Source organism: Thamnophis elegans, chromosome 4 (genome assembly GCF_009769535.1).
Source record: "Thamnophis elegans isolate rThaEle1 chromosome 4, rThaEle1.pri, whole genome shotgun sequence".
Lineage (NCBI taxonomy): Eukaryota > Metazoa > Chordata > Lepidosauria > Squamata > Colubridae > Thamnophis > Thamnophis elegans.
Window position 1 is genome coordinate 34,803,889 of NC_045544.1, and position 11,470 is coordinate 34,815,358.

At 38.2% G+C, this 11,470-nt stretch overlaps 1 protein-coding gene across 1 annotated transcript; it reads left to right on the top strand.

Moving 5' to 3' along the window:
- The first annotated feature begins 471 nt into the window (after positions 1-471).
- On the top strand, positions 472-11,470 carry RWDD1 (RWD domain containing 1). Its single transcript, XM_032215306.1, has 9 exons — positions 472-676; positions 4,382-4,453; positions 5,340-5,470; positions 6,067-6,210; positions 7,302-7,321; positions 7,893-7,930; positions 8,176-8,307; positions 9,793-9,855; positions 11,177-11,470. Exons 1-9 carry the CDS (start codon positions 604-606, stop codon positions 11,287-11,289), a joined length of 786 nt encoding a protein of 261 aa, XP_032071197.1. The 5' UTR covers positions 472-603; the 3' UTR covers positions 11,290-11,470.

Below are 11,470 nucleotides of genomic sequence, written 5' to 3' on the forward strand. Positions count from 1 at the left end.
AGGGGGAGCTGAGGGCGGCAGAAAGTTAGAAGAGGTCCGAACTGAATTGCATAAAGAGAGGCACCGGCACAATGCGCACGCGAAACTTAAGCACTATTAGTTTTTGTGGCAGAGTGTTTCTTCCTTTAGCTTTAGCAGGGAGCAGCATTCAAATTGCTCCTTCGCCTTAGGGCTGCAAGAACTTTCTCTCGCTACGATATCAAGATGATCAAAACCATGAATATATAGAGAATAACGATTCCGAAACAACACTGGGAAGTGTGATCGGGCAGCCATCGGAAGCCTTCGGCTTAGTTCAAAAGCTCCCAAGCTCTCCCTCTCTAGCTCTCTCTCAGGGAGAATGAGCGATGGTGCCCGGGAAGGCAGACCGAACCAATCGACAGAAGAGCAACGGATCGCCTTCCAGGCCGAGGAGTTGCGGGGGGGGGGTAGGGCGGGCGGCTGCATTGCGCGTGCGTAGAGTGGCCTGGCTATTTCTCTCTCTTTTTTTCCAGCCCCCGCCCCTCCGGCTGCGCGGTTGCTGCGGCGTCTCCTCTGTAGGGCTCCCCTGCCGGAGGAGGCAATTTGCGGGTCGGCGCGTTCCATGGCCGGCGGCGGGGGATCATGACCGACTACGGGGAGGAACAGCGCAATGAGTTGGAGGCCTTGGAGGCCATCTATCGGACTCCTCACAGGTAGGGCAGCAAGTGGGAGTCGACGCTGGGCGGCGCGTGGGTTCGCGGGGTGACGGTGGCAGCGCTTGCAAGTTTCCAGCATGCGGCGAGGATTCTTTTGCCCCGGTTCTTCCTGTTAAGAAGAGTTTTTTCCCCCTTTTCTTTCTGGACTGGTCCATCCAGAATTCAATCCAAGCAAGCACTGGCCCCGCTGCAAACCTAGTGTGTTGTGAGAATGCCCGAGCGTGTTTCACTGGATCGTGTGAATCCAGAAAAATCGGATAAAGAATCCAGCTCTTTGAAGCTCGCTTTGGATTGCCAGCTTTCCGAAGGATATGCGAGGAGGTCTCTGGTTCTCCTTTGGTACTGCAAGGGGACGTTTTGGGCTAATCTTATTTCTTTCTTGCGCAATTTATTTGGGGGTGGGTGGGGGCGGTGCAAGAATAGGCTTAAGCTTCTCCGATGGCTTGGTTTGAACTAGCGTTGCTTGAACAGTAGGCGGTACAACTCCTGCCCTCGGAAGTAACCTCCCTTAAAAAGACATCCCTGCTTAGGTCCCGATGCCGTCATTTATTCATTCATGCAGATTTGATTTGCTGCACTCTTTGAGTGTAAAAGCTGTTTATTAAAACATTCTTGATATAATTTTCTAGATTAATGAAAGAAGGACTAAGGTGACAATATCCCCAATATCCCAGGGGCTGCCACAAAGAAGAGGGAGTCAAGCTATTCTCCAAAGTACCTGAGGGTAGGACAAGAAGCAATGGTTGTAAACTAATGAAGGAGAGAAGCAACTTAGAACTAAGGAGAAATTTCGGTTGCACCACAAAACCGCGTTCGACTAAAGCGCGCTTGACGAAACCGCGTACCTGATGTCATCACAGCGCGACGAAAAAAGCACGCTGTGAGCGCTAAAGCTAAAATTAATTCCTAAACCTAAACCTAACCCCCCCCGAAACCTAACCCTAACCCTAACCCTTAACCTAACCCTAAACCTAATCCTAAACCTAACCCTTAACGTAACGCTAAACCTAACCCTAACCCTTAACCTAACCCTAAACCTAACCCTTACCTTAACTTGAATCGGCTTGCTTTCAAAGCGCTTTTTAAAGTGCCCTTTTTTCTCTGCGGTCGCTGTTGTCGCGCTGCTGATGACATCAGTGACACGCTTTAATCGGGCGCGCTTTAGTAGACTGCGGTTTTGTTGTGCCTCAGAAATTTCCTGACAGTTAGAACAATTAATCAGTGGAACAGCTTGCCTCCAGGAGTTGTGAATGCCCCAACTGGAAGTCTTTAAGAAGATTTTGGATAGCCATTTGTCTGAAATGGTGTAGTTTCCTGCCTAAGCAGGGTTAGACTAGAAGACCTCGAAGGGCCCTTCCAACTCTGTTCTATTCTATTCTAATCTTGGAATGTTAAAAATGAGTTTGGAATAAAGTTTACAGTAAAACCATAAGTCAAAGCGCTTTAAAATCCTTAAAAGGTAAATTATCTGATAGTGTTTTCTATCCAAATCATGGTAGCCATGTAAGTGGTTAAGACACAGGCCAGACTTTGATTCAGATATACTCAGCCACAGAAACTCACGGGATGATTTTGGACCAGTTTCTTTTCTTTTTCTCAGCTCAGTCTAATATCACAGGATGGTGTTGTGGGAACTCTATGCACCACCTTGGAAAAGGAAAACCAGTAGTTTATGTAAGATTGCTATCACACCTCCTTCACTCAGTTATCTGGCTAAACATCCACATATCCTTTCACTCATAAGGACCCTTCACCATTTTAATGGCCCTCCTGTGATGTTACTCCAATTTGTCACTGTTCATTTTGAATGGTGGTATCCAGGACTGGACGCAACACTCTAAATGATTTTTGCCGTTTTAGCCACCGCATCACCCTGATGACTTGTGTTGAACTTTTCATTGACAAGAATCTCCACATTTTCACATGTGCCAAATCAGTTGTCTTCAATCCTAGACTTGTATTATATTTTTTCCCCTATCAAGACATAGAATTGTACACTTTATACCTAGTTCATTTCTATCCTGTTCATTTCAGCCCATTACCTGGCTAGAACTTTAAAAATATTTGTCTCTTCTAAAATATAAGCTGCCCCTCCCAGTTCAGTTGTCATCTGCAGATTTGATAAAGTGTCCCTTCAACTCCTTCATTCAATTCATTGATAAAAATGATGGGTGCAGGACAGAACCCTATGGACCTCCATTTGACACATCCTTCTAAGCTAAAATGGAACCGTTAATGCTGCATGCTGCCATTCAACCAATTCTGATTCCATTTAACAGTATTATCTAGCTCATATTTTCTCATTTTATTCAGAGAGTATTGCAGAGATCTTGGCAGAGGTTTCGCTTAGCTCCAGGTACATTATGACTACTGCTAGTCCTCGGCTTACAACCATTCATTCATCAATGATTCAAAGTTACAGCAGCACTGGGAAAAAAAGTGACTTACAACCTGTCCTTGCATGTACAACCATCACAGCATCTTCATGGTGGCATGATCAAAAATTGATTTCTTGGCACCTGGCATATATTTATAATGGTTGCAACATTCTGGAGTCATGTAATTGCCACTTGGAATTTTCTCAGGGAGCTTCCAACAAGCAAAGTCAATAGGGAAGCTGCATTTGCTCAGTATGTTTATTTATTTATTTAGAAAATGTATATTGGCGCCTGCTTGCACCTAGCGACTCAAGGCACCTTACATAGATATAAATGTTTTGCTTAACAACTGCAATGATTTATTTAACAATTGTGGCAAAAAAAGGTTGTAAAATCAGGCGCCTCTCACTTAGCCATCACCTTCCTTAGGGGTGGTCCCAATTGTCATTGATTAAGCTGAGGACTAACTTTATTGGATTTCTCTTCTCTACTAGGTTAGTAACTCTGACAAAGAAGGAAATAAGTTTGGTGTGAACTTTTTGCATAAACCCATGGTTGTTCTTGCTGATTGTAGAATACCTACCCAATATTTATAAATACAGTGTTTAGTCATCTTTTTACAGTATAGATATGAAGCTGACAGGTCCATACCTTTTGTATCATTCTCGTCCACTTAATATTGGAACATATTTGCTCTCTGATCTTTTGAGATCTCACCTTCCTCTGGGAGTTTTCAAACATGACTAAAGAACAGCCCTACAATCATAACTTCTAGCGCCCTAGATAAAATGAATTCATCAATTTTATGCTCTGTGTTCCAATAACAGTGCTGTGGTGGTATCATGGTGCGATCATGATACCAACAAATCCAGCAAAATCTGGATTCAGCATTTAGCCTCAGTGGAGAATGAATCTAGTGTCCATGTTTATGGCTTACCGATCCAGTGGCATCACACTATGCATATGCCCTTCCATCCAGAGGGTGTCAGGATCTTCATAATCCAATGTGGATTTCTCAAACTTTTAGTTCATTCAGCGAGTCTGTTCAGTAGTTTTTGCTTGTAAAGCATTTGGTCTAGCACTTTATTCCTCAGAGGATACAGACTGTATAGATTTGACTTCAGGCTATGCTGATTGAAGGCATATATTATCTTTTAAAAAAACATGTAAAACAGTCAGATTTGCATATCATTTTTTTAAAATAAAGAACAGAATTTCAGGAGGTTTTTTTAAACCGTTAGGATTAAAGAAATTTACACACCAAAGTTGCAGTGGTATTCTTTTAAAAAACCATATGAAAAATATTTTCTTATCGGTTCTTTTTCCTCACAGTGTTATCAGAAAACCCTACAAGTTTCACTATCACCGTGACATCTGAAGCGGGAGAAAATGATGAAAGTAAGTTGAATACTTCTCAGCATTTATGTGGGGTGGGTGGGTGGAAAATCTCTCAGAGAAAACAATTTTGTACAAATAATTGAAAGCAAGGAGCAGATTATTTCAGTATGGAACAGTGACTGGCTTGGAAATCTGTGATGCTAATATTGGAGTGTGTCCGCAGAAAATCCAAGTTTAAATCCTTATTTGGAAATAAGCCACTGGATTGCTTTGAGCAAGTTGCTGCCCTGGAGGGGTTTCAATGGAGCTTTCCAATAAGTGAAGATGATGGTTGACCAAGTTCCATGTTGCCTTCATACTTGAGTCAATTGATCAAGGAACTTGAGATTCATAGTACCCGACCTGAGAAATGTTACCTGACTATAGTGAAGATAATTTCATAATATTTCTGAAGTCCAGATTATAAACTTCAAAGCATACTTATAAGTAGAAAACAAATCACTTGTTTGAATGCAAGGGAGTTGTTTATAAATTAAAGCTTACACATATATTGGAGACCAATGTTCTAGCATCGAAAGAAAATGGAGGGATCCAATTTGAAACTCTCCCAATAGATTGCACTAGGAAATCAGAGTTGGGAAAAGAGGAGGCATTCCTAGGAGTAGATTGAGACTCTCTTCCTCTTCTTTTTATCCCATTCTCTATGAATATTAAAAGTTCATTAAAAGCAATTTTTAAAACCTTGAAAGGTGATTTAAAAAAGAAGGTAGAAACTGCTACTTCTTTTCATCTGCTGTCTGCCAGCAGGAAGGCAAGAGCGTTTTGAGTGAGATGCATTGTTTGTCTTCTGATCTTTCCACAAGCAATGATAATATTCCCAACTAAATGGTCAATATTAATAATTTCAGTTGGACATTTGAACTGCCTTTTTTCTGTTGCACTACAGCTGTTCAGACGACCCTCAAATTCACCTATTCAGAAAAGTATCCAGATGAAGTCCCATTATATGAATTGCTTGCACATGAGAATCTTGAAAATAATGATATTGCAGACTTATTAAAACTACTGCAGGAACAGGTAAGAAATATTCAGTGTAAATTTTTTGGGGTTGGTGCCAGTAGTTCTTTAGAGGCAGTTCAACTTTTATTCAGTGAGTAAAAATACACATGGTTTGAAACCACAAGATAAACAAGGTTATGACAAAACTGTCATGATTAGATTTTTCAAGTTTAAGGTTAATAGATATTGCAGTTAATGTAATTGCATGTAAGTACTTCATAATTATTTTATAAAACTGGGACCCACTAGATATTACGTGGGAGAGATACAACTGTAAAAGATATAAGCACTTGCTTATGTCATTTCATAATAACTATATCAACTTTTGATGTTCATAAACTCTGAAAAGCATTATAGGGATGAAAAAGAAATTCAACGGCAACCCAACACATTTTAAAAATTCCTATTGCAAAATCATTTGCTACTATGAAAAGCATATGAATGAAAACTGAAAAGTTTTATTGGTGATAGAGTTTGTTATGTTATATGTTCTACCTACTTTGAATTGTGTTTTAAAGCCATTCTTACCACACTTCCTACATTTTTTGTGTCATAGAAATATGATTTTCACTCAAATTCTTTGCAAGTAAAGCTATTTTCTCTTTGTATTTCAGTCAGAAGAGAATCTAGGCATGGTAATGATCTTCACATTGGTGTCAGCTGTGCAAGAAAGGCTGAATGAAATAGTAGATCTAATAAAACCAAGAAGAGAAGCAGAAAAGAAACAGAAAGAAAAAGAGGCAGAGGAGGCAGAAAAGGTGATAAAATTCGTCAACACATTGTTATAAGAAGAAAAAGTAGCAATTTGCAGTATTTGAGTCTGTAACCAGAGATTTTTTACAGTGCTTCCAATCTATAATACAGGGATCACTGGAGAAATACAAGGGTGATATTGGTGGATGGATGGATGAATGGATGATGAATGGATGCATGGATGATAGCCTTTGCATCCAAAATTATGCAAGATTATACAATATAAACTTGTGGATTGCGTTTTGTTGTTCCATGTTAAGAATCCAGAACCTTAAGACTTTTCTTTTATTGACCAATATTCTGTTTAATAGAATGTATATGAATACACACATGCACACACATATAACACCCACCCACCCACCCACACCCACACACACCCACACTCTTAGTGATCTTGTATTTTTTGCAGAAAGCAGGTGGGGAAACATGAAGGGATTCAATATGACTACAAATGTTCTTGAAGTAAATAAACTAAATCACCTGAACTGAAGCTGGGTAACATTATGTTGGTTAGAGAAATGTTGGAATGGTGTTTTAGCCTCTCCAAGAATCCTATAATTAGTTTGGTCCAGTTTTAGGATATTTGCCAGCTGTATAAATTTAGTATTTGCTGAAGTGTAGCAGTATGCTACAATCCTGGAGACCATACGTTCTAGTCCTGCCTTAGGCATAAAGCCATCTGGGTCACTTAACCCGGTCACTTACTCTCAACCCAAAGAGGAAACCAATGGAAAACCACTCCCATAAAACCTTACCAAAAAAACCTGCAAGAACTTGTCTAAACAATACCCAGGAGTCAAAACACATTCAAAGGTGCATATGCACACAAATATATGTAAATTAAAGGGAAATAGCCATAATCAATTAGTTCGCCTTTAGCAGAGGACAGGGAGAATTTGGTACTCTGTTGGTTTATGGTTGCTGAATGACTGTCTTTTTAGCTTTATCACCTCTTAAATTGGTTTATTAATATAGTGTGACAAATAAGGCCTAATATACCCACAGTCTGTATGTGAAATCTTGGATAATTAGGTAAACTATGGAACCACCAATATCTCTGTATGTGTATCTAATAACTATGAATATATTTTCATAGGATAATGTAATTACATACAGGTAATTCTCAATTTAGGACTGTTATTGAGTCTGGAATTATGGTTGTAAGTCATGCCGATTGCTAAGTGGACCATCATGTGACTGAGCTGGTTTTACAAATTTTTTGCAGCCATTGCAAATAACCAGGGTTGTTAAGCAAATCGCCAGTTGTTAAATGAACACCACACTCCTTAAGTAAACCTATTGTTTGCAATGAGCATTTTTTTTGCCAGAAATTGAAAGTAAGCACCAATTCTTGGCAAAAAAAAAACCAACCCCCATTGTAAATTGCTGTTATATGACCACTGCAAGCAACCATAAATGCAGACCAGTGCTGAACGCCCAAAATGTGATCACATGACTATAGTGTGCGTGTGTGTGTGTGTGTGTGTTTTGGAACTTTGAATCTGAGTTTTAAATACCTTTTTGGGGAGTCCATTTAACTTCGAACTATGACTAAGTTGTAAGTCGAGGACTACCTGAAATGTCCTATTTTTATCAAGAGGACTACAGCTACATTTGGCTTTGTCCTTTATTATGTTTGTTTGCTCCTTTGTTGTGCTATTTATTTATTTTATTTTGAATTCTACAGCCGTGATGGTGATGACGATGATGATGATGACAGCAAAGGCAATCATGGCTTTTAATCTTTGTATGCCACTTCCCATTAAAGAATCTCAAAGTAATTCTTGTTGGTGCTGTCCACATAACTGTTGCAGAACAGTTCTGGCTGGGAATATAGTTACCTCTGTTGCCTAGCTGTTTATGAGATAGATTTGGAATATCAGAGCTGGAAAGCTGGTGGCATTATTAGGCTGGTATTGTCCTTTGTTACGTGTTTTGGAACTTTATCTTATTCTTCTCCGTTTGTCTAGCAATGTTTCATGGCACCCCCGTCACTATTGAAAGCTTTTTACGCTGGAAGGCAACATTTGATTTGGAGCTTTTAGAAATTAAAAGAAAAAAGATGAAAGAAGAAGAACAATGCGGCAAAAATAAATTAACAGGTGGGGTATAATAGTCTATCTTATATAAGCCAGGTGCCTGGTTTTGGATGGCTGGAGGATTTTTTCTTTTTTTAAAGTTTTATTATTTTTTAGTTACAAAATAAACATTCCATCTTTCCTTTTGCAGTGTGTTGTCTGGTACAAACATCTCTGTGTAATATCGTTCCTCCTTTGCCACATCACTCACATTCATATTAACATTATTTTCCTAAGTTTAGTATTATAATATATTGAGCATTTAAACATTATGGACCTCTCCATTTTTCTTCTTAATATCTTCTAGTAATAATATCATAACATTATACATCATTATTCTCATCATGCACATACTAACAGTTTCCATCTTATTTATATCTTTATCTAAGTGTATTATCTACTTTTTTTAGGTTTCTTCATTTCCAAACTCCTTTTTTCCCCTTCAACTATTGGTAAATAGTTTTTGACATATGAAATCCACACAAGCCGTATCAAATTGGTTAGTCATGCAAACCCAGAGTGGTGAAAAATATCAGCGTTCAAGAAAGCAGTCCAAATTATCCACAAAAATACAGAAGTTAAACAGTTGACATTGATAAATGTTTGAATAGATATTTTTACTGGGGATGCAAAGAAATACAATGGAACCTCGGTACTCATTATTAATTAGTTCTGAGAGCACAATGAGTTATGAAAAACAATGAGTCCCAAATAGTTTTTTCCTGTAAGGATCAATGTAGTGAGTTACAAGGCAGCCGACATCGATACGTTCTAGCTTGTGCATTGAGTATCAAACAAATGAGTACCGGGACAAAATTTTCATGTCAAAATGTGTTGAGTACCAAATTCTGTGAGTTTCAAAATAGTTGAGTACCAAAGTACCACTATATACGAGACTGCATGCTTGAATTGTACATGTTGCTAATATCACATATCCTAGTTCTATAAGAGAGAAAGGTTATCAAACTCAGTAGGAGTCTTCTATAGGTGCACTGTAATTTCCAAATTATATCTTTCAAGTTATAATTGAAGCTAAGATTCCTTTATATTAATATACTAATATAAATATACTAATCAAGCTAGGATTTTTGTCTTAGTTTATGATTGTATTAAACACAGAAAGAAAAGCGAATTTTCTCTCATATAGTATGCAGCAAAACACATTAGGGATAAGGGAGTGGAGAAGGCCTATGCAAACAATGGTTGCAAGTACAACTCTAGACCAGCCCCATATTGTAACTAAGGGTGAGGTCTTAGGTGTAATGTGTTAACGTTTGTTTTAAGACAATTCAATTTAATCATGGCACCCCATATTATCTGAGAGTGGAAATTATCTAGTCATCACTCTTCAGACTTCAAAGTCAAAAGTACTGTAGTTCCTGATATTTGAGCTGCATTTTCTTTCTTCTGCTCCATCGTAGGTTTATCTCCAGTTGTAATCAAAAGAGTGTGTTTGTGTGTTCGTTATGCCACTATCCAAATCAACTTACTTCTTTTTTTTCTTAATAGGAAAGCAGCTGTTTGAGACAGATCATAACCTTGATACATCCGATATTCAGTTCTTAGAAGATGGTAACTTTCCATTATTTCTACTTTAATTGCTATAGAATATGATTTTAATGGTAAAAGCTATTTACTACTAAATATACTGGCATTTATCATTAAATGTACTGGTATTTTGATATCAATTGGCGAAATTTTGCCTCTAGTACTAATAAAGAGGAATAAGCTACTTACATGCTTTTGGAAATAAGCTTCTGGTTCAGGGTAATGTAAAATCTGGGAGATATCCCTTTAACCCAAATATATTCTTACATCTGTATCTGCCCTCTTAATGTGATAATAGCTTCTAGCAGAAAGGAAAAAGCTAACTGAGCAAGCATGTCTGCTTATGTGGATATAAAATGCTAAGTACCAGCTGAAATCAAATAACTTTGGATTGGCTTAAACTGAGGATATGTCTGAAAAATGCCAGTTTTAACCCCTGAAATATTCCTGGTCCTTTATAGGATTCCATTTGCTGATATCACATGCAGTTTTGCTTAAAAATGTTTTGCTTCAACCATGAAGGAAAATAACTAATCTGGCCAAGAAAACTGCAGGGACTAGTCCAAGCAGTTGACTAGAAGACATACACACAGAAACATCTTTGGCATTATACCATTATCGCCTACATGCCTAGCTGTAGGTGTTTTTCCTCCAACATAAATTTCAAGCTTGATAATATAAGGGACAAAAATTAACTCAGCATGTATTATAGAAGACAGAAGATGTCACTCTTGCCCCACTCTTATCTTTTTCTTCCTTGTACAGAGAAGTACATCATTGATCCTGTGTGGTTAACTCAGACTCAAATAATACACTGGCAGTATATCCACTCCTTTTCCCAAAATGCTTTTTAACTGTAGGAGACTTCTCAGAGGATCCGTAGCATAAGTAGTTGGAAAAGCCATTCGAGAAGACAGTGGGATTTTTTTCTTTACCTCTACTGCTTTAACTATTTTTTGCTTGCAGAAAATTATGCTCCTTTAAAAAAAAAAAAAAAAAAAAAAGTAATGACTTTTAATTTTTATGTTACTAATTCAAAATGATGAAATGACAAGTATCAATACATCTTCTTAACCTCAGAGCCATACTGTATGGGCCCTGTACAATATGCCTTCTAAATGTATTACATGTCACATGAAAGATCAGTCCCATTTGCTTGATTGTGTAGGTACAGGCTGTCCACTCTCTGGTTTCTATAATTTGGAAATTATGGGCCCTTTGCATGCTGGGTCAGTTTTTTAGCTAAGACTGCTAAACGGTCATTACAAGCACTCGGTTTGGAATTCATTTTTTTTCTTCTATTTATAAAATGTCATCTTTATTTTCCTTTTCTCCCCTATCCCAGGTGGAAACAGTGTGGAAGTAGATGAATCATTGTTCCAGGACATGGATGACTTGGAGTTGGAAGATGATGAGGACGATCCAGACTATAGCCCTGTTCATCTAGATAGTGACTAGATCTGAAATTCCTCTACTAGCTACTTCGATCCATAGGTTTGGTTGGACACTTGTAGCCAGAAAGATGCACACGTGATTTGAATATCTTTTTCTTCAAAGAAAAGGGTGAAGTATTTTAAGATCAAGTGACTTCTTTTCTGGTGGCTTTCAGCCCAGGTAATAAACAGACTTTAACATTTGA